Source organism: Ricinus communis, chromosome 5 (genome assembly GCF_019578655.1).
Source record: "Ricinus communis isolate WT05 ecotype wild-type chromosome 5, ASM1957865v1, whole genome shotgun sequence".
NCBI lineage: Eukaryota > Viridiplantae > Streptophyta > Magnoliopsida > Malpighiales > Euphorbiaceae > Ricinus > Ricinus communis.
In genome coordinates, this window is record NC_063260.1 from 1,080,301 (window position 1) to 1,103,676 (window position 23,376).

Here is a 23,376-nt window from a genome sequence, read left to right on the forward strand (position 1 = left end):
GGAATAAACATAAAGCCAGTACCAGGAAAATTTCTTTTACCTGCTTCAAAATTTCTCGTACACTTTGGGTAATTGGATTGCAATTTATGCAGCATATGACGGTACGCCCTAAGAAGATCATGATTGGAGAAATGGGCGCAAGGGGTATGGAGTTGCAGTAATTCATTGTATAACAAATTACAATGTCAAAAGTTATGGACAGCCTCATCCAGTATATTATCCATCAATTTTATGTTGTACCATAATTTGCCCTTCGGGGCAATTGAAAGAGAGAAGGCCACAAGTCAATCCCAATGTAAAATTTACTACTATTCTATCACATTGGACAATTGATTGTCAAGTGCAAAACATTGCAAAATGAGTTTGGAAATAACAGAAGAGAAAATAAGGAACTAGGCGCACATACATAACACTATACAAACTGCAGCACCCTAAAAAAGAATTGGTCCAAAATACTATGAGCATTCTAAAAGAGCACCTTGACACCAATCAACCAGCATTCTGTGATGTTATGTTACCAACACTAAGTGCCACCGAGAAAGCATCAGATGAATACTCTTAGTAGTGGTATGCCATGGCATCGGCGCATTAGCCGTGGTGAAAGAAAAGTATCAAACAGCTGAAAGTATGAACTAGAATACACTCGTGTGCTTGTTTGATAGGACTGTATTAAGATCTGACCTAGATTAACTGTATTGTATTTCTTCATCAAACTGAAGTACCACAAAAAATGAATCAACAAGCAGCATTGTATAAATAAATTGCGATTAGTGTTGAGGTGATGCATTAAAGCAAACAAGGAAACCATATAATGAGAGGACGAGACAAATTAATAAATCATCAAGAACAAAATACGCTAGCAATATATCCTTATCAACAGAATAGATAGTTATAGATAGAGATATTTGACCATTATGATCCTTTTTTCTACAATTATAACTTCTTGGGAAACATTATCAACCAAAACTAGAAGTCTCGAATCCCTTTTTCTGGTGTCATCTTACCTTCCCTTAACTAGCACCACTAGCAAACATGAAAAGGTATCCACCCCCGAAGAAAATTTCTTTTCTCCTCAAATTGGGAATTTGACAAAAAAAAAGAAAAAAAAAAAAAGCATTTTTTGCATGAAATGGGAAGGGAAGAAAATGCTAGATGGATCATCAGGTCGACGTGGTCCACTTGAGCTAATAGCATACCCTCGTAGTGTTATAAAGTATAGGCCTAAAACCAACACTTCAGTTAATTTTAATCCAAACTGATGTTTATACTGTTGGTTCTAGACTTTTACTGCTTATCAACCATACAAACCAAGCACATAATCCAACAACCAACACTATAAAGTGTCGGATTAAGGTTGTTAGACAACTTCTCTTAAAATGTTTTCCATTGAAAAGCAATTTCACTAATTAAAAATTGATAGATATAATCTAATTAATATATTTGTTCATCAAAATAAAATAAACAAGCTTTACTTTAAATTTGATTGTATTCAAATTGATTGAATAGTGTTAAATATTCTTGATATGAAACTTGCTGATAAAACTCGCGGAGCTCGACAAACTTTTACAAAAGGAATAAAGTTCAATTTGGCCCCTAAACTTTATGGCCACGCTCAATTTGGTCCTTTTTGACCATTTGGGTCATTTTAGTCCATAACTTTGTTATTTGGCTCAAATGAGCCCTTACATGAGAATGACAGTCACTTTCCTTTGAGAAATTAAGAAAATTAATTTTTTTTTAAATGAAATAAAAAATTAATTTTACAAATATTTTTTTAAAGAAAACTATTTTATAGTTTTAGAAAATATTTAAATACATAAATAAAAAAACTAAAATATCTTATGATTCAACTTAATAATCAAAATTGATTTTAAATAAATACTAAATTTTTTTTTTTTTGAAATTAATCAAAAATTTTTAGCAACTCACCCTCTTTTATAGAGAGTGGGTGACACTCTCTCTGAAATAGGGAAATTCGTGCAAAAAAAAAAAAGCAAGGTTTTGGACTAAATTCACCCAAAAGATCAAAAAGGGCTAAATTGAGCCTCACTGCAAAGTTTAGGGGCCAAATTGAACCTTATCCCTTTATAAAATGAATAAGTAGTTTACTACTAAGAGAATATATATATAATATATAACTTTGCAAAGAAATTAAAAGAGGAATACCCTGAACAATTAAATTAAAGAAAAAAATTATATCTACTAATTTTTAAAAGAATCTTTTCTACAAAGACATTAAAGAACTTCCAGCAAACTTAAAATAGACTGCTTGCAAAATGATAATTTCAATGTTAAAATGTATGCTAATAAAACCAATACTGGGGTTTGTACTGAAATGTACTAAAACCGTCAGTATAAGTGTTGTAGGTCAATATATGTTTAAAACCAGCAACTCAAACAGTCGAGTAGTTGACTTCTCTAAGTCAAAACTAAAACGCTGAAATAATGACCACATGAAAGCAAATATCAAAGCACACTAAATCTACCCCCATTTTCACAAGTGACTGCCTTGAGTTCAAACCACCCCATTTTGCACAACAACTATACATTGAACAACCAGTGAAAGATACAAAATTTACTGGCAAAGGCATCAAATCTACCAAACAACTCAACTAACAAATCAATATCATATACCAGTTACCTTAAAACATTTTGACTACTGCAACATTCACCAGTCACTATAAATCACCACCCACCACATAACAGTTGCCACACGCTTGGAGAAACACAACTGAACAAATCAAATAGAAAACTGAACAACTTCTGCTATACTTAGTCTGAGAATGAAGAGAACATATAGCCCAAATTGGGGAAACCAAGTCAAAGACCCATTCAAAATTGTGCAATCCTTTTAATTAGAAAACCAAAAACTGTTTATACTTGTCCAACATCAGTTTTCTAAGGACTAGTTGTATTTTACATAAAACTATTATTAAAAACCATGGTAATAGTATCAATAAATTGATTGTAATGACAGTGAGTGATGGTGACACTCAAAATGGTAATTGCAGTGGTCCTGCTGGCAGTAACCATCTTCTTTTAAGAAAGCATAATAACATTGAGAAAACAAAGTAACTATCCCTTCTAACATCAATGGCAACAGGAATAAATGAGCTTACCAAGGTAAAAAATATTGGGCTGATATTGGACTAAAGACAATGCAACATACATGATAAGTGAAAATGAAGGTCGAGAAATTATGAGAGATGATATTACCTCATCCTAAAAGTAACGGGAAATATAGACTGTGATTTGTGGTTCCACAACCATGCAGTTGAAAGAAGGTCCTTATTGCTTTTCTGCAGCGCACTAAATCAGACCCTCACCTAACAAATTGGCAAAATTTGAAACCAATGGAACAAGAATCCAGCTTCAAGAACAGGGAGTGCAGATTCAAAATTTAACATACTTTTAGATCAAGTGACAGGGTCAGGAAGTAACCAGGATGCAGGAGAGAGATAGAGACAAATGGGGGCAACAGTTAAGCCTGGTCTCATAGATTCAGATTGGATGATGGCATAGTGGTGGCTTATTCTTGAACCTACGACACTAGATTCAGAAATGAAGGACTCTCTATCTTCTAACTCTTTCAGTCCAAGTAAACATGCAAAACAAGAATGATCAGTAAGTCATAAAGGTTTCTTTCAAGCCCCCACACTATTCCTTGAGGGACAAACTGAGTAAAATAGATGATTGAACGGTAGTATTCTCTCTGAAACATGCACTCTTTCTCAGCGGCGAAGTAAGTTCATGATGGTAATATTCATTAGTATTAGCCATGTTATATCTTAAAGTCTCGCTGAAGAGCATCGTAATGCCTAAGCAAAGAAATTATGGGGCAAGTAACATCGCTTCAGACAAATTCTAATAGCAAACTGTCTCTTGGATGCACAACTAAAAGTTTGGAAAAATGAGCAAGACTAACCAATATACTAATTCTAATGTTACTCCCGGATTGATATGAAGTATGTGCAAGTGCTTGTGCACAAGCGGGCACACTCACAAGCAACATGGCCTTAAACAATCTACTAATACCAAGCATCATATCTTAACCCCAAACCTAAGGTTCAAAAAATAACAATATGTAATCCATCAATACTAATATTTGTCCTATAGTGAATAAAGTTTGAACGGGACATGTAATACACATCATCACAAACAATCACATTGAATGATAAAACTAAATTTAAAAAAAAAAAATCCAAAATCAAAACCCAACTGACCGACTCAGGAAATCACTTCCTTTCAATTTAATTTTTTTATTATTTTCCATTCAGTTCTTCAATCTTCTTAATCTCCCACACATGGTTATTTTTTCTATGCAAAAACTGGCCGGGCTCTAGAAAAGATTATTCAAGTGAATTTGAAGTTAAGGGTAGTAAGTTCCCAGCAGAATGCAACTAATCATTTTGAATAGTAACCAACCATGTCACTGTCACCTCACAATTTCCACGAAAAAAATTAAAGAGCCATAATTTTGCATAATCTTTGTTTAGAGCAAAGTGACTCCATGTTGCAATCACTGGCAGCCACCTTGTTTATGCAGCCTAGCACACTTTGATTTAAGTAAAATATACTAACTTCTCGTCAATTATGAATCAAAATTTGCAGAAAATGATCCAATCCAAAGTATCGCACCAATATGCAGAATTCCAGGTCTTTACCAAACATCAATATGCCACATCAACCATCTAATGTTAGGAGGCCTAAGCAATATACCATCAAAACTGTGATTCGTTGCTGGCAGCCAATGTCTTTTCTCTATATACAGATCAATCAGAACAAGATGCAATTTAAAAAACATTCCCCAAACAAAACAAATCTGTCTCGCCAGAAAGTCCTGTCCCCTAACAGAGAATTCCTGTTTAAAAGCTACCATAAGGATCTTTCTCATATCATATAAAACTGGTTAGACTCAAACACCAAAAGTAATGAACCAAATCAATCATTTAAGCTCCTCAGATGTAATAACAATAAGAAAAGAAAATGTATTTAAGATCTCAAGCTCACTAGGGGACAATGCACCTTAAATAAGAGCTTTCAAAATAGGTGCAAAATGTTACACGAACAGCCAAAATAAATCTGTAAGACAAGAGATTCCATGTAATACTATAAGTTCAATATTCATAGAGAGATGGTATCAACATCAAATGCTCCCTTTGTAACTCAGGTAACCATTACTTTCTATTAAGCTTCTATATCATCACAACAAATTCAGATCTGATGATAGGTCTCCGATTCAATAGTGCCTACATGTCAGGTATAGAAGCTCTAAAGCTCTTCATTTTGCCAACAAAAATTCAAGGTAGTCTCCACATGGCCCTCTTCAGCATATTTAATATTTTAGCATCTGCACCTCTTTTCACTGTGAAACCCTTGATTCAAACTGTCCTTCCATGAAATGAAGTCACCAATTTGGCTTCAAAATAAAGGATCTCAAGCATAAATAATCCATGATATAGATCATGATGATTACAGGGTATCAAAAACTGCACTTTAGCATATCCATCCTGCAGTCCTCAAGCAGCCCAAACCTAGATCGAAAGGGCTAATGCCTATTCCAATCTCCAAAATATACAGAAAATATTACTTAGTCTAAGTCCTCTTGAGACATAACCTAAACTAGACATTTTAAAAACTCAGGATACTAAACCATATTTTCTATCTATATATATATATATATATATATATATATATATATATATAGAGAGAGAGAGAGAGAGAGAGAGAGAGCAAGGACTCGGAATCAAGACAAACAGCAGAAAAAAGGCACGAGGAGAAAAAGGAAGTGTGACTTTAACTAATATTCTGAACAGCAAGTCATTTGCCTGTAACCAAAAATGAGCATCCTGCTCTTCCAAGTCCACCTAGACACAATGGAAGTTAGAATCAAAAACTTAGTACTTCAGGTGAGCTTTAAAATAAAAACATTTAAGAGGCATGACAATTGGCATTACCAAGCATTCATGCACCTAATAGTAGTAACCACCTCGATACGGACCATCACCTCTATAATAAGGTGGCTGCGCACCACTCTGCAATACAACCAAACAAAAAATATCATAACACTGTCAACAGTTCCACATGAAATGGGATAATAAAGATTGATTACTTACATCAGGACCATAATAACCATGAGAGTAAGGATCACCGCCTGCTCCATACATATCTAAAATATAAACCCATAAAGATGATAAATATCAGAAAGCAATACACCACTAAAGACAACCATGCTTATAGAAAGCAACATTGGGTACAAAACATCCTACCATGGTAATGTGCCTCGCGAAATGGAACTGCTGGATCACTGTAATCTAATCTGGGCCGGTGCCTACTAGGTTCTGCATAGTCAGGATCATGGTCCTAAAGGCAAGAGGAAAGTTTCAAAATAGCATGAGATACAGGGCACCAAATACCTCAGGAACAAAATTTATATAAACATCAGCCAGTAGAAAATGAAGACAACGACAACCCCAAACTCAGTCACATTTAGTTAAGGCAGCCAAAAGAAAAACGGACAAAGAAGCAGAAAAATAAAAACAAGAAAAGAAAAGGACTTACAGTCATGTAAAATGGCCGCTTCATCCCGTGTGCACCATCATCGCAGAGATAAGGGTCATCAAAGTTCCTTCCTACATATGATCTATGAAAGGCTGCTTCTGGGGAAAATGGCTGCCTCCTAGACGAAGGATGGTCTCCATGCCCTCTCTCAGGAGCATCATACCAAGGTCTATTGAAATTAGTTCTCGATGGGCCAGTACCAGAAACACCTCTGCCAGCAGGATAATAACCGCCTCTGGGAGGGCCCCTTCTTCCTCCTAGATTTGTATAACAAACGTTAAATTCTTAATAGCACCTAAAGATAATCGCATGAATGAAAGCACCTTGCAAGAGAGAGACACAAAACCTTGCCCAGTAATTTGCCTCCCATAAAACGGATTATATCGGTTATTAAAATCATACTCATTCGAACCCATTCTACTAGATTGACCACGTCCACGATGATAGAAGCCTCTACCACGCTGGAAATTTCCCCAGTTGAAGTGATGTCCACCCCGCCCAAAACTCCTCCCTGTTGAATAAAGAATAATAATCCAAAGGTAAGAGACTTGCAGATAATAAGAAAGATCCAATCCTCAAAATTAAAGAATACCAAATCTTGAAGAGGTTCCACTGCCAGTCCGATCTATCAGAAAACCACCACACATTCCACCTTTGACAGCCTGTGTTTTAGGCATAGGATTTGACAGCCTTGCTTTCACTCTTGTCTGCCAGTATGTAACAACACTATGAACTCATTTTGCACAGTAAGGGCTTCAACTTTAGACAATAGGTAAAAATTTCTTTTATGCATCATGCAATTGAATTAATAAATGCCATAGATATTTATGATGGAATGAATTTTATTTCCTACATAAACATACTGCAGCATAATTAATATCGAGAAAGCTTGCTGTAACAGTATTGAAATCCATAATAAAATTGAGGATTGCATGGTTGACAAGCATGCTTTCTCAAACAATCCAAGGAAAAATGAAAGCAAAATTATCAAGGAAAACAAATGGAAAAGAATTTTTACCACCCACTGAACAAATGCCTTTTTCCAGGGTGAAGAGAATTAAAAGCAAATGTATAAAAAAAAAAATCAGACTCTATATAAAAGTAGCTCTTAAGGGAAACCATTTTTGGACAAAAAAGGGCATGTAGTTTTTACAAATAGGAATAAATAACCTTAATTTTTAAATTTTAAGTTTTAGATTAAGTAAAAATCTGAACATCGAATTTAAAATTAAAGTAGTATAAGATAAAAATAATAATCATATTTCATTAAAAAATTTAAAATATTATGAAATCTATTTTTAAAATTTTGATTTTTTAACTTTATTATAAAATAATTTTTTCACTATTTGCATATGTATAATTCAATTTTTATTAGTCTTTTTATTTAATTATAGATAAATAGCAAAGTTAGATTGGCAAAATCCATAAATTCCCCCTTGAACTTTGCTATTTTATTTTATTAAGCCCTTCAAGTGAATTTGTGCTCTATAGAGCCCTTCAAGTATTTAATTGTCTTCTATTAAATCTTTTTTTTTTAAAGGACATCCATGTCATCTCGCCCCAACATATTATAACTAAAAAAATTTCAAAATTGATTCTACTTAAAAGAGAATTAAAAAGCAAATGACATATGTAGAAGTATTAGCCAACCATATACTGTGGAATAAAAATTCAATCACTCTTTTGCTCTAACCTTTTCATCAATTTATTCAAGATACCTTTTTTTTTCAATATATATTCAATAAATGAGTACGATAAGTAGCTATTATCTTGCTAAAACTCTGAGAAGACACTTTCTTATCACAATAGATTTATTTACCACTTTTTAATTTATTCTTTCTCTCATTTAATAATAAAACAATTATGATTCTCCCATTTAATAATAAAAAATATATGTTAGCAAGAAAATACATTCTATATTTATTATTTGTTCAATTTTCAATTGTTTATAATTTCATACGATTGATTTTCTACACTTACATAAACATAAAATTATAAAAGTGAATCGAATTATGTGTTTAACAATAATTCTAATCACATATAGTGTACGTGTAGAAAAAGCTAGTCTAAGAAAAAGGAAGACCGACACACAAGAAAAAGTCCAGCTAGGAAAGAACATAAGACAGAAAGGGAAAGGAAACTCCTGCAAAGCAAGAGACAGCAAAGTAGCTGAAGTAGCAAAGCAAGAAGTAACTACCTTTGAGTTCCCATCACCCAATTCTGCATTGTTTATTCTCTCAATACATGCAATAGCAGCTTCATGGGATGAGAAATCAACAAATCCAAAATCCTTCCTCTTGGCAGTTGACATATTTCGAGCCAGGACAATCCGCATTATCTCCCCATAACCACGCAACTGCTCCCTAACACGGTCTTCATCCCAGTGAGGAGGAAGCCCATCAAGAAAGACAGTTTTCACATGAGCCATAACTTCTGGATCAGGCTCCCGTATAGGTTCTGCAAAGGCTACTTTGGCAGTTCTCTCTGGATGGCCAAATACAACATCAGGCTTCTGAAGCCTCTTGTACGCATGCATTGCATCAGCATGGCAAGAGAACTCAAGAAATGCAAAGCCACGGCTCCTTCCTTCATGTTGAACATCTGCGACAAGAGTGATGTTCTCAACACCTTCAACACCATAATCCTTCAACTTTTGTCTTATCTGTCAACCAGCATTTCATCCCACACCAGTGAAAAAACGAAGAGGTAGCCAACTAACCATGCACTATATCTATGAAATACTTACAGCTTCCTTTGTCCATGTATTGCATATATTGCCCAAAAACAAAGTATCATTGTCCTCACTTGGTGCTGTCCCACATCGCTTTCCACATATCTACAAACTAGAAGAGTTAGAACAAAAATTTAGATAATTGTAGAACGCTAAATAGAGACTCATACCACGGGGTTTTTCATTTCTGACAAAGAGCGTTTAGCATGCTCCTTGTTTGCAAACTTCACAAATGCATACCCCTTACTCTTACTCATTGCAAGATTCCTATGTAATCGAACTTCAACTACTTCACCAATTGTCTCAAAAACCCTCCTCACGTCTTCCTCTGTAGCTTCTCTATCCAGGCCACCTACAAATATCTCGTATTCTTTCTTAATCTTTCGCTCCTTCACAACAGCTGTTAATTCCTTACGCTCCTCTTCTAATGCCTCAGTTTCTTCAATGATCTCCTCTGGATCCTCTTCTACAAAATCATCCTCGCCATGATCTTCAAAGTCCACTCGATCAGCATACTCCTCATATCCTTCATCGCCACCATACTCATCCTGCACAGGTTGAGTGTCATTCCCCATCAACTTATCTTTATTATTTTCATCGGTCTCAACAGCCACATTTTTTTTCTCCTCCTTTATCTCAACCTCCTTGATTTCTTCATTCACATCCTCTCCTTTATCTAGACTGCCCGATTCTTGAATGTTAGAAAATTCAATAACCTCATTAGAAGGCAGATCCATAACCGTTGCATTTTTTTCTGTCTCTTTAGAATCTTCAATCACAATTTCTATTTTATTTGCAGATTCGATTACAGGCTCTTCAACTTCCACAATCGCTTTTCCCTTCTCTGATAACTCTTCAACACTAACAGCAACAGGTTCTGCCACTTGAGCAGTAATTTTTTCATCCTTAGTAGATTCGGCAACAGCCGTCTCAATAGCAGGTTCCACTTCCTCCTTTGCACTCTCTTCATCCTTAGCCGAAGCAGTTTCTTCCTCGGTCATCGTCTTAGGTGTGTCCTCACTAACAACTTCTTTTATACTAGTAGGAGTTTTAGCCTTTTTAACTACCTTCTTCACTACTTTCCTCACTACAGTTCTCTTTTTCGGTGCGACTTTCGTCTCAGGTGTTACTGAAGTCGCAGCATCAACCACTACTTCTGTTTCTTCAACTAGTATACGATTACGGAAAAAAAAATTGCATTTAAATGTTAGTGATCAGCGGTAACTCTTTTATCCAATTCGAATTCAGGTAAAATGTACTTTAGTATCTGAAATTAATATTCTCAAGTGTAAATTAGCGAGTAAATAAAAAGCCCTAAAATCATTAAAATTGGATTTATCGACATACCTGTAGATTGTTGAGGTTTTGAATCAGAAGAAGCAATTGGCGAGGGTGCGGTGGCGGATTCATTGGTCTTAGCTTGTTTGGCTTTGGCTGCAGCGCTGCGTTTTGTCTCCGTGGTTTTAGGAGTGGAGGAGGAGTCGGCCGGCGTAGAATCTGGAGTGGTTTTGGGAGCGCATTTCCTAGCCGGCGTCGTTTTTTTAGGGGTTACTGATTTCGTAGCGTCTGCATTTCTAGTTCTCATTTTGGGTTTGCTTTTCAATGGTGTTTCTGATTACGGAGGGAAGTGAGAGAGAGAAATGCCAAAAGTTTATATATAAAGGTTCAGAGGAGAAGAGAAGGAAAGAAAATTTTAGAAATTTGAGGTTGAAAAACGGCGTCGCTACTCGTTGCTTGAAAGTCAACACCTGTTCAGCGGGGCTCGCGACACCAGAGTCCGATATATTCATATTAAAGATATATGTTTTTATTTTATTTTTTGAGCAAAACATAAACTTTTAAAATTACTAATCAGGCCTTATCGAGCCGAGCCAAAATTTAATGAGTTCAAGCTCAATTCAGATTAGTTTGAAAATAATTTAGGTTTGGCTCCTCAACTTATTTCTAATTAATTAAATTTGTAAGTAATTCAAGCTTATTTTATAAATAATTCATTTATTTGCAAAATAAATTAGATTAATTTATTAAATAATTATATAATAAAAATTTGAGTTCAAATTTAAATTTTTTATATATTTTTAATATTATTATTAAATAATAATTATTATATATAAAAAATATATATATTATATTATCTATTTAAATCTAAAAATAAAATTAATTCAATTTTAAATCATTAAACAATTCTATACAGCAATATCCTTAGTAGTAAAGAGAGATCATTGTATGAGTAAGCACATAAGTCCAAACCTCTCCCAGCTTAAAATAAATAATTAATCTGTAATTTGATTTGTTATATTAATGTCTATGGATATATCTAAGTATTTACAGGTATTCCTTTAAAATTTTTGAAAGAGTAAAACCAGTTTTTATGTGGAATTTTTTATGAAAAGGTGCAAAATAAACTTAAAATTTCGTTATTTGATTTTATATTGTCATTTAAAAAATTATCTAAAAAACTTGAATTATTTTTCGAAGTAAAAGCGCGTATAATTTTTCCGTATTTATTTTCACGTTTCAATATTTATGTTTTAATACCACATACAACATGACAAATAAAAAATAAAAATAAAAATTTATATATATACAAAAATTTATGAACTTAAATTATTTGACATATATATCTAATTTTTGATATTTTTGATATGAGATTTAAATTTATATGTAATTTTATAATTTTTTCTATTATTTTATTGATTCAATACATTTCTAATGAAACACTAATTTATTTTGAAAAATTAATATATTATATATTTTAATATTATATTAACTAATAAATAGTTTTTAATGAAATAATGATAATACTTTTATCATAAAAAATAGCACATTAATTATATTTAATATTATATTAGTTATAAATTAATTTTATAGTTAAATAATAATTTTAATTATAGAGAATAATATTTTAAATAATATTTTTAATATTATATTCAACAATAAATTAATATTTTAATTATCTAATAAAATTTTAATCATAAAAAATAGTAATATCAGTTATAATGATATATTGATTTATATAATATTAAAATTAATTAATAAATTATTTTTATATTATTTCATTTAATAAGTTTTAAAAATTTAAAAAAAATTAAAGACATTTAAAAATATTAGTTTGCTATTATTTTTTAAAATTTTATCTATTAACTTTATTTTATAATTAAAATAATAATAATGATTGTACAACTAGTTTAAATAAATAGTATCCAAAAAAATAAATGTTTCAATTAAACTTTTTTATACCTTAATAGAGCTTAAACTAACTTATCAAATATGAATTAAATATTAAATTACTCATCAATTTATTTAAGAAAAAATGAAACACTTACATATAAATGGAAAAGGTACAAAAACATACTATACTTAGGTGTTCTTTTTCTCTTTTACATTTTTATTAGTTTACAAATCAATATCTTTAAATTTTTATAATTTAATATTAAAATAATATTTATCTTTAATAATAAAATTATTTTGTAAATAATTTACCATCAAATCAACTATCAAATATTCTTAATTTATTATAATTTTATTTTAAAAATTATTTTATTTTACTTTTAATAAATTTAAAAATATATATATTAATTTTATTTAGGACAAATTCATTATAGTTAGTATATGTTAAATCACTTAATAAGTGATCTTATCATTAAAAATAAATATTATACTAATAAATTATAGAAACTTAAAAATATTAGTTTGTAAGATAATAAAAATATAAGAAAATTAAATTATTGGATACTTTTTTATCCCGGAAAAAAAAAATTTCTTAAGTATAGAAGCATCAAAATCACATGACACTTCATTGTACAATTATAACAGATTTTAAAAATTTGATGGTATTATTCTAGTAAATATATTTAAATAGGTATTGTATATCTAATACAAAGAAAAAAAATATAACTTTTATATAAAAATCTGAGGTTACCAAACATAATATACGAAGTAGCTCACAAGCTTAGATATACAAACTGGCTCAGGGGATCAAGCTTTCTCTTCCTACGCTTTCTGAAAGTTTTTCAAGAATTTTGTAAACTATTTATCATTCCAATGGCAAGGTAAATATCAGGACTGCCTTTTGCATAAAGTAAAAAAGCACCTGAATGGGAAACTCTTGCTATTTTCTCAACTTCTTGTTGACACTTGCGAGAAACTAAGAGCAATAAAATCAATGAACCGTAAGGCAACAAAATTCTTATTTCATTTGTAAAAGCAGAAACTACCGGGTAAGACCCGAGCATTGTGCTGATTAGAGTTGCATAAATAACATTTCCTCTGTGTCTAAGCAGTTTCAGTGCAAAGATAAAATTTAGGAAAAGAAATGAACAACTAGCCGGGTATCGCGTAAACTCTGAGGCTACCTTTTGAAAGTTCCATCTAAATCTCAATACTAAACAATTTTCACTGGAAAGTCTGCCTGAACAGCCTCCAAAAGGAAAACCAGGCATTCACGACAAAGGAATAGATGCACAGTATCACTACTTCAAATGATGCTCAAAAAGGGATGCCATCTCAATCTGCAATACAAGCCAAAACAACCAAGGAGTGAATTATTCAGTGAGGTAGATATTTACAGAATTTTGTTTTCCAGGCTTCAATTATTCGACAGCTTTCATAGTTCTGTTATAAAGGAGCAGAGCTCCAGGGCTACGAGATTGCAATGTAAACATATAAACATCATGTAGATATTTATAGTGGATCAATAAGTGGAGGGTGATTCCAAACTGAAAAAGTGATTTTCACATGCATGTATCATGACATGGCCAATGAACTAGTTTTCAAAATGGTTATCAGCATGCAAGCCAATGCCTAAACATGATAAACACACATGGGACACTGTATGCCAACTGCCAAACCTATTAAGCGTACCACATGAATCAATATTATCCTTAAATATATGTAAAGAAAATGGACTTGACGAACTATCAGGCCTTTAATGCTCAAAAAGTATATTTTGTTTGGCAAGAGAAACTGATGCAACATTTTCCCCCCAACAACTTACCCCTCACGACAATTCATAGAAGTGATGAAGACTAGTTCAAAAAATTAGCAGCAAACATGCAAGGTGCAGAGAGATTAACATTACGGTAATCAACACAAAAACAGCAACTACATAGGTCTAAGTACAACTTACAGCTGTCAGAGCACCCTCAGCGCCCTTATTCCCAGCTTTACCACCAGCACGATTTAAAGCCTGCAGTTATTATGACATGCAAAAATCTCAGATTATATTTATCACCATAATTTGCCTGCATGCAACTGCTTTAATGCTTTTATCATAGCTTTACCTGATCCATGTCATCACATGTTAGAACACCAAATATGCATGGAACTCCTATAATGTCACCAAGAAACAACGTTAGTTTTGTATTAGGTTGCCCGTGAATGAAATTTGAGACTAAAGCCTTTAAGAGATTTTGCAAACTGAGGAAAAAGGCAGTGATAAATATTTTTCAGTCTTAACTTAAAGACACTGGCGTTCCCCATGAGCATGGTACTTCATAGTAAATTTCATTTACTTGTTAATGCTCCTTACACTCTTTCTACATTTAAATCAATTCAAAAGCATGAGGTATTTCTGCAGTTTTGGCATGGTGGATTGAAGGTGTTTGTGCTGGTGATCCAGACTCCAAAGGTCTACTGTGTCATATTTCTGCTACAGGTCTCATTTGTCTGAGGTTTTGAATATCAAGGCAAACTTGAACAGATAGGTTGTCCAGGAAAATAACAAAAGCCAAGGTTCGATTATGACTATTTAACAAGTCTATGAAGTGTTACAAGAGGCTATTTTACCATCTCTACTAGTAAACATAAAGAAGAGGATAAAGAAAAGTGCATGTCATTAGAGTCCATAAACAACTTAAAAGATTTTGTAATGCATATGATGTGAGAAAATTACAATCTAAAAGAGATTGGCACCATATCACTTCAGCCAAGTATTACATATGACATATAAATAACCAATGCAGTTGATGACTACTCCTCCCCCATTTGAAAAGGCAATGGAGTTCAGGGAATTTTGTTCCCACATCCTAGGATCGTGAGATTTGGCGTTATAGAAGCTTATTTAAAAATAAAACAATCAAGAAGTAAGGCCATATCTTCTGGAACCTCAGTCGATAGCAAAAAAACCCACTCAATTATCATGCCAGCATTTATTTGACTAAACATTTGACTCCAAAATCAAGTGACTCCATGTTGGCAACTCTTTGTAGTCGTTTAAGCAAAGATAAATTCATGTAATATCATTCCAGCAATACTTTGACTAAACATTTGCAGAAAAACTTATGAAGCATGACTATGCCTGTATGAATGGCACTGTAAGTTTGAATAAATATGCAAAATATGAAAAACCAAGGAAATAGACAATAGTAAACTAATATGTGGCTGATATTTAGGCGTGCGAGACTCAGCATAATTATATCTTAAAGCTCGTAGAGCAAGAGATGGGAAACAGAATGAAATAATCAAACTAATAAGACAAATAGCATAAACCATTAATGCCAACCTGAATTCAGACCAGCTGAAAGTACTCCAGATGCTGCTGAATTAGCAACTGCATCATAGTGAGTAGTATCACCTCTTACCTACTAACCAAAAAAGAATTCAGACAGGTTCAACTAGCAGCTTGCAATTAACAAAAAGCTAACTTAATTCCACATCTACTTTTTTAACTAACTGTTAAACTTGTTATCAATTATAAGGGGAAATCATACCACAGCTCCAATACATAAAATTGCATGATATTTCCGTGACTTCCCTAGCCTTTCTGCAACAACACCTATTTCAAAACTGCCGGGAACCCACACCACCTGCAATGAGATAATCAAAAAATTCCCAGGATAAGAACGTGTAAAGAGATAAAATATTCTAAAACTGCCTCTGCAGTTCCATACATCAACATCTTCTTCATTAACTGAATATCTCTCGAAAGTTTCCAAAGCTCCCTCCAAAAGCTTCTTTGTAACAATCTCGTTAAACCGCGCTACAACCTATCATGTTAATCACAGTAAGTTTTCAGTAATGAGAACAAGTTAATTATGAAAAAAATTCAATTGAAAACAGCATATCCCTTAATATTTAATTGATTGAGGAACTACATTTATAGGTAAAATGGCGCAAGTTGAAACATATCATGAAGCTCAAGGATAAGCAAGTTCAAATACAAAATTCAAAACTGTGGTCAATATTTCACAAAAAGCTTAGTTGGGAATGCAATTCAACCCTATAATTAAGACAAACTTAGACATTAAAAACCACGAAATTTTAAGTGAGAAGCATAGAATCGGATTATCTTATTTCATTTTAACAAGCAAAACTTCAATCCGATGGAACCCGAAGCAATTAATTACCTGTTTCAGCTTCTTCTTTGTCTCCAACCATAAGCTTACATTACTATTTGTTATTATTTTATTGCAACTAACAAGGCATCAGAATTCAGTTCAAATTGAAGTATAAAAATTGAGGAATTAAAGAAATAAAGAACTGACCACGGCGAAACGAAGGCCCTCAGTTCTGGTGAGAGATCCGATCAAATGTTTAACAGCTGCCGTTTCAACAAACGACGAACGATCCTTCTTCGTCTCAAAGGAAATGCTGCTAGTACCAATTCCTGTACATCCAAAATTAAGAACTTTTATTTCATTGTCATACAGGTCTAACAACTTAGGTTCTGAATTTAACTAACCTGGTATAAAGGAACTAGAAGTGGAGAAAGATAGATTCACTGGTTTGTGAGAAGGAAATCCATGACGGACATGGGAGTGACGAACAATCTGAGTTGAAGATGACAGGCAAAGAGTATTTGAAGACATCCTAAATTTCTGGAGAGGTTTTCAAATTCTACTGTAATATAACTGTTAGTCACTGCGGCGGCTAGTCTCCTAGTGCTTCTTCCGATTGTCTGCCTCCTGTTCCTGTTCTGTTTGTAAAAATTTAACCCAAAACACAAAGCAAGAAAGAATGCAGACATGGCCAACGGTTCAACCCAGGCTGGGATCGGTCCAAAACTGCCGGTTTTGGTCCTCTATGAACCTATTGAACCATGATTTCTGACCGGTTCATGGTTTTAGATAGAGTGATTCCGGTTTAGGCTCATACTTCCAACTTGAATCTTTCCAATTTTAAGTGAGTTTAGTTGAAATTTATAAAAGAATTTATTTCATTTAAAAAAATGATGTAGAAAAAAATAAAATATAATCGATAAGGTTGAAAGAGATATTTTGATGTTATAAAATATATTGATTTATTAATATAAAAATTATTTAAAAATTCTACATATTTTATTATAATTTAGTTTTGTTATAATTAATTCTACAAAAATTTTATTTTATAAAATACTAAATTAACTTTCATTCCATTTAATGTATATAAATTTTAGATTTATAAATAAATTTCATAAATTTTATAGATTTCAATTAAACATTCTTTTTCAATTAAATTTCGATTTGATTAAATTAAAATCTAAAAAGTGAACCAATCAGCTTTTTATTTTTATTTATTTAATCTTTTATAAAAATATATAAACAATATAAAATAATTTTAAAAATAGGCAACTTATTTTTATTTATATAAATACATCTTTTATCCAAACAATTGTTACGTGATTGATTATAATATCTTTTGTAAAACTTACTAAAATGAGTTATTCAATAGAAAATAAGATGAATAAATAAAAATTGATTATCAAAATTTAAGATTTGAAATATATCAAATTGCTAAATAAAATCAAAAAAATTAGAGAGTGATATAAGTTTTAATAAATAAACACTTTTAACAATATAAATAGGGTAAAAATTAGATGACAATTCTATAAAAAAAAGTTTGACATATTTAAAATAATATTTAAGAATTAGTTAAAGTAGAAAGTTGTTAAATAATTTATTTGATAAAATGGCAAATTGAAATTTTGATAAATGTCAAATATCACATTTGATTTTCATTGTAATTTTTTATTTTATTTTTGCTAAATTTTTACTTGGTTTCTTTCTACTAAATTTATGTTTTATTTTATTAAATTTATTTAAAAGACTATAAAAAATGTAAATTACTGTCTATAAAAAAGATTGACTTTTTTTATATTTTAGTTTTTGTTAAGTTTCTTTTTCATTTATATTTGATTTTTGTTAACTTTTACATGTTAAAAGTTTTATATTAAATTTATCTTTTTGCAGATAAAACAATTAAATAATAATTTATTTATCATATATAAAAAATTACAAATTATAACATCAAAGAAAGAGCAATATATAATAATAAATTTTAAATAATTATATGAATATAGTTCAAAACATCCAATTGTCAAATAAAGTAGACAGAAACTAAGTGAAAAAAAGCATAAGAATAGAAAAATAATGATCTAAAAATAAAAAAATTAATATATTTTTGTAAGAAAATTGAAAATTAGTTTTTACTGTGTAATTTCCTTTTCCTTTTTTCTTTTTTTTTTTTGGTTTGAACCAGTCTGAGCTACCAATTCTATTCCAAGCGTTCGAGTTAGAAGAATAAATCGTTAATCAGCCTCTCAATGGTTTCAAGCCAGTTTCTGAACTGTAGACCGGTTCGGTTCTGGTGTGAACCGAGCTTGTTGTGGCCAATATATGCATTTTTTATCTTAAAATTTATATAATTTCATTTTTTTATATTTTATTATTTCACTCTAGAGCAGACTAAAATCAAAGAAGAGTTGCAGTCATGGGGGCTTCAGAATCAGCTCTCTCGAGTTCGCAGGTGATTCAAAGACAAAAGTTATTTCATTAATGTTGTCGATGTTAAATTTTACTTTCATTTATTTATTTATATAATATTCATTTAAGGGACTTGCCGATGAGATCACCACCGTGTCTGAGCGGTCAAGAAGTGTCGATCCTATTTTGGAGAAGCTAAAATCACTTCAAATTGTATGATGTCTCTTACATTTCTCAATTAATAGTTCCAGAATCTTTTTCTTTCTTTTTTTTTTTAAACTGATTTTAACGGCTTTAACTGTAGTCGCGCCCAATTCTGACTTCACTTCCGGAGGAAGATAGCAGCTTGACTGACATTTTGGTTAGGAAGCCATCATCTTCTTCATCTCTTCACTGTAAGTCAACTCTACAACTCTTTCTTTTCCTGAGTTGCATTTTTATCTCCTTTAGATAATTTGCTGATTCTTTCAACATTAAATAAATGTTCAATCAGGGTATTCTTGCATGACATATCCACTTTCTAGTTGTGTATCACAAGCACTTGCAACAGGCACGTAAAAGAATTTGTGCTTATAACTTTCAGAATCATCAGGACAGTAATTTCTTTTAGGCTATAAGATATAATGGTAATTAAGACTGTTATATAATTGAAACGACAGTTCAGCATGGTTGCCATTGCGCCTATGAAATGAAACTGCATTCTTTCAGCTTGCTGTTTCTTGTTTATAGCCTCGTTATGTTCTCCCATTATGAAATTAAGATTTCTGTTGTTGATGTTTATAATCTATCTGAAGATGAGAAAGGACAGACAAGAATAACAGAGGTCAAAAGGTTTATAAATGAGTAATCTGTCCTAAAGATGACAGTTTTGTCACTCTGAAGGTTATCTATAGTGCTAAATTATAAGGTTTATTGGTGAGTAGTGAAAAGCTGTTTGTATCCCTTTCAATTGATACAGTACTTCAGTCAACTAAAATAGTTCTTATTTTGTTTTATCAGCAAGTTACTGCTGGAATTGTACATATTATTTAATTTTCAATTAGTTATGAATATTTGAAACGTTTTAACAAGTGTGTATATTGTAGTTCAGAGAAAGATTAATCACATTAGTTGTTTAAACCTGCCATCATAAAGTGCTCTTCTTTAATTTGGTTAGCTATTCTCAAGATGCTCTTTACTAAAAAGAGACATCTGAAATGGTGTAGCACTGTAGCTTAATCGTGTATTTCCTTGGCTGCTGTTTCAAGTCGAAGGCCTCATCTTCTTTACTTGCCTCTTTAATATAGGATTTTTAGCTGTAAAAGATTTATAGAAGGGCCAAAAGACCTGCAGACAGAATTAATCCGGCTACATACAATCTGAAGGAATAAAATTTTTTAATTCTCTTTGCAAAGTTAGCTTTGAATGTGTATCTGTGTCATGTTGAGAGCTAGGAATCATGTTCTTCTTATTGGCATGAACACTGATGCAGCTAGTTTCTTGAGTAAATTTGAAGATATTAGGTGTAGGATCTTAGAATGGTGTGGATGTAAGATGACATATTTTAGTAATTATAGTGTCCATGATTAGTTAAACCATTTTCTTTATAAGGGCACGTTTAACCAGAGTAATAGATAAAAGCCACTATTTAGCACTGCTTTTACAAGAGCAAAAATATTATCATAAGATTCATTTTCTTTTTCTTATTTCTATATGGATATGGTATCTTGTGATATTAGCAAAAGTAAAAATAAAATGTATAGATAGTTGTGTTGGGATAAATTTGTTACATTTGTGTTGTAATCTATAATGTACAAATTATCTTGATTGGGTAGATTCATTGAATATGGGCCAAATTCGTAGAGGTGGGTTTTAGTTGTTTGAGTGTAAATTTTGCAATGTTTACCATATAAGGTGTAATTTTGGCTGCATTCTTTAGAATTCAGTACAAGCATGGTCTCCTTTCTTTCTTTGCAAGTAAATATTAACAACTTAAACTAATAACTCAATCAAGTTTTGTGCTTCTATCAAGATGGACTATATTATTAGTTGGAAGTACTTTAGAAATTTTATGATTTTCATTCCAATTCCTTTACAAATCTATGCGTTAAACTTCACTTGGCTAAAATGGAAGTTCATATCTGCAATGGATGTGGCTGTTAGATAACATCCTCAATGATCTGTTTCTATAGCACTATTATTGCAGCCACTATTAAGATTTATAATTAGAATGCCAATAAGTTCTTGTGTTCAAATCCCACTCTGGAGTTGAAGTATTATTTTAATTACTTTTTGAAAATTTACTTGGCTAATCCACTTGTGCGAATGTAAAGTCATGTAGACTTATATTTCTATCTCTGTGAAAAGAAAGAAAAGCTACAGGGATGAGTGTTGCAGGTTAGTGAGGTAGGTAACTCCTTTTTCCACGGATGTTAATGAAGAACTTTTGATGGGACAAAAACACTTTTCAGTTTTTTATATTACTCGTTATAATACTTGAATATGGAATAAGAGCCCAATAGCATTGCACCTTCTTTCTCACTGTTGTGCAAAAGAAGGAAATTCACCAACCACTTTACTTATTTTCTTCTATTTTTCTGAACATGTGAAATTATTTGCCTAGATGTCAGTAAATTTGGCTCCCATTCATTTGTGATCCTCATTCTGATATTATGAGCTGTGTTCTTCATCCAAGTGGTTTGTTGTATCTTTCTCATTTCCTTTTAAGGGACAATTTGGAGTTTTTCTTTTATCAGCTGTTTTTAAAAAAAATAAAAAATTCTTTTCCCTTTGTTTTTCTCATTTATTCTAAATTTTCTGTTTTCTCTATTCTTATTGGCCAATGTAGCTACTGTGAATCCAAAAGTGCTGCTGGAGCTCTTCTCAATGTACCGTGAATGGCAGGAGCAGAAGGCCCAACAGATTGGCAAGAAACAGGTACTCCTTGGAGATCATATATGCTATAACCTCAAGGATTCTTTATTACCTATAATTATGATTTAGGTAAAGGCATGAGATTTTGAAAATTGGGGTAGGGTGGAGGAATTGAATTCTTAATGCTTCTTTGATCAAAAGAAAATTTGGACATGGTTTAATGTCTAGGTTAGACTGATACTAAATAATACTTGCCTTAAGCACATAATCATGGAACTTTACTCTTTTCTAAGGTCCTTGTAGAACTCAGATATAAAACAAGATCACATCTAAATGTATTTGAAGAGTGGCTTTGCAAATTATATGCGGATTGTATTGGTGAAGAAAAATAAGTTATGAGAATTTATGACAGTGATGGCCAGAGAAATGTGCTACGTTAGCTGCTAGTTATACCTAAAGGTATGATGTTTTCATGTGACATCAGCATCATTCCTATCCCATTAGTCTGATTCTTTAGTAGATCAAGATAACATCCCAAGGCACATGATATAATGTCAAGTATGAGAAGCTGATAAACCGCCTAAACTTGTTTTTGTTTTTATGTTTTATCCTCTGTCAATAGCTTAATGGGTTATCCTGCCATAACAGGTTATAAAATGAAACAGTATTCTAGTTTCAGTGTTAGAACATGAAAATTCGAAAAGCCTATGTTTTAAATCCTTGTAGTGACATGCTTTTCTTTTTCTAATCCCTTTTTCTTTTGAGTATTGGTCATATTTATTAGGCTATGCAACTTCTTTTGCTATTTTATGCTGGAGAATACTAGGAAACTTAGGGTGCTTGCACTATACTGTGGTGAAAATCGATGCAGGAAGAGATTGAAAATAAGATAGAAGTTGCAGATGCTTTGGCAGCCAAACTTCTCCAACGGTTTAATTACTCATTGTCAACAATGAAGACTACTTCACAACGTCTATCAGAAGGTAATTTGCTCGTGCATTGGATGATTATAGATTCAATCGAGTAAGTTGCCATGTCTCAGTTTCATCACATCTTTTATAACTCCATGATTGCATTCCCTTCGGAAACGCATGCAGTTCATGGATTACAGGTACAGATTGGGGAACTGAAAGGGAGGTTGACTGAGGTTATTAGCAACTGTGATGCATTGTGCAAGCGAATTGCCGCAGAGGGTCCAGAATCTCTTCAGTCTTCTGTTAAGCCATTTGAAATTGCTATTGCTGACTCAGAGATCAGCTGTGACCCATCCTTGCAGCTAGATCTAAGAAGAAACCTGGTTTCAAACGAAACCAATAAAGAGTGACCTTCTTGTACAAATACATCCTCAAGCCCTTCAAGTCTTCCTTAAAATTGAGGTTTGACAAATGTGACAGGCGTAAGATGAGAAATGCAAAGATACGTGTCGTTATCAGCTTCATTGCTGCTTCTTTCAAATTGTTTTAATTTAAATAACTGTGACCAGTCTTGTTTCTGTATAATTGAAAAGTATTGGCCCATGGATTCAAGAAACCAGATATTTCTGGCACCACA

The 23,376-nt window shown here is 32.2% G+C and overlaps 3 protein-coding genes across 8 annotated transcripts; 1 reads left to right on the plus strand and 2 right to left on the minus strand.

Annotated features, from left to right (window-relative positions):
- Positions 1-284: 284 nt before the first annotated feature.
- Positions 285-11,060, minus strand: LOC8258338 (nucleolin). 5 transcript variants are annotated; one of them, XR_007215901.1, is made up of 13 exons: positions 10,640-11,060; positions 9,463-10,460; positions 9,308-9,397; positions 8,759-9,223; positions 7,154-7,268; positions 6,908-7,072; positions 6,562-6,818; positions 6,270-6,363; positions 6,117-6,169; positions 5,958-6,035; positions 5,802-5,867; positions 3,217-3,326; positions 285-713 (listed from the first exon to the last, which is right to left on the minus strand). XR_007215901.1 is itself a non-coding variant. In XM_048374148.1 (11 exons), the coding sequence occupies exons 1-10, from the start codon at positions 10,875-10,877 to the stop codon at positions 5,973-5,975; spliced, it is 2,538 nt and encodes an 845-aa protein (XP_048230105.1). In that variant the 5' UTR covers positions 10,878-11,060; the 3' UTR covers positions 285-5,867; positions 5,958-5,972. The 5 variants fall into 5 exon arrangements, 1 of the variants encoding a protein (XP_048230105.1); XR_007215902.1 differs by lacking the exon at positions 3,217-3,326; XR_007215900.1 differs by having other exon boundaries at positions 285-3,326.
- Positions 11,061-13,458: 2,398 nt separating this feature from the next.
- LOC8258339 (6,7-dimethyl-8-ribityllumazine synthase, chloroplastic) lies at positions 13,459-17,239 on the minus strand. Of its 2 annotated transcripts, none has more exons than XM_015726812.3 (8): positions 16,974-17,239; positions 16,777-16,898; positions 16,204-16,278; positions 16,003-16,098; positions 15,795-15,873; positions 14,575-14,621; positions 14,421-14,480; positions 13,459-13,803 (listed from the first exon to the last, which is right to left on the minus strand). In XM_015726812.3, exons 1-8 carry the CDS (start codon positions 17,098-17,100, stop codon positions 13,765-13,767), a joined length of 645 nt encoding a protein of 214 aa, XP_015582298.1. In that variant the 5' UTR covers positions 17,101-17,239; the 3' UTR covers positions 13,459-13,764. The 2 variants fall into 2 exon arrangements, with proteins under 2 accessions (XP_015582298.1, XP_002531521.1); XM_002531475.4 differs by having other exon boundaries at positions 16,183-16,278; positions 16,974-17,238.
- A 1,562-nt stretch (positions 17,240-18,801) lies between these two features.
- LOC8258341 lies at positions 18,802-23,374 on the plus strand. Its single transcript, XM_015726824.3, has 6 exons — positions 18,802-19,015; positions 19,102-19,185; positions 19,277-19,367; positions 21,800-21,888; positions 22,697-22,808; positions 22,923-23,374. Exons 1-6 carry the CDS (start codon positions 18,980-18,982, stop codon positions 23,147-23,149), a joined length of 639 nt encoding a protein of 212 aa, XP_015582310.1. The 5' UTR covers positions 18,802-18,979; the 3' UTR covers positions 23,150-23,374.
- The last annotated feature ends 2 nt before the right edge of the window (positions 23,375-23,376 follow it).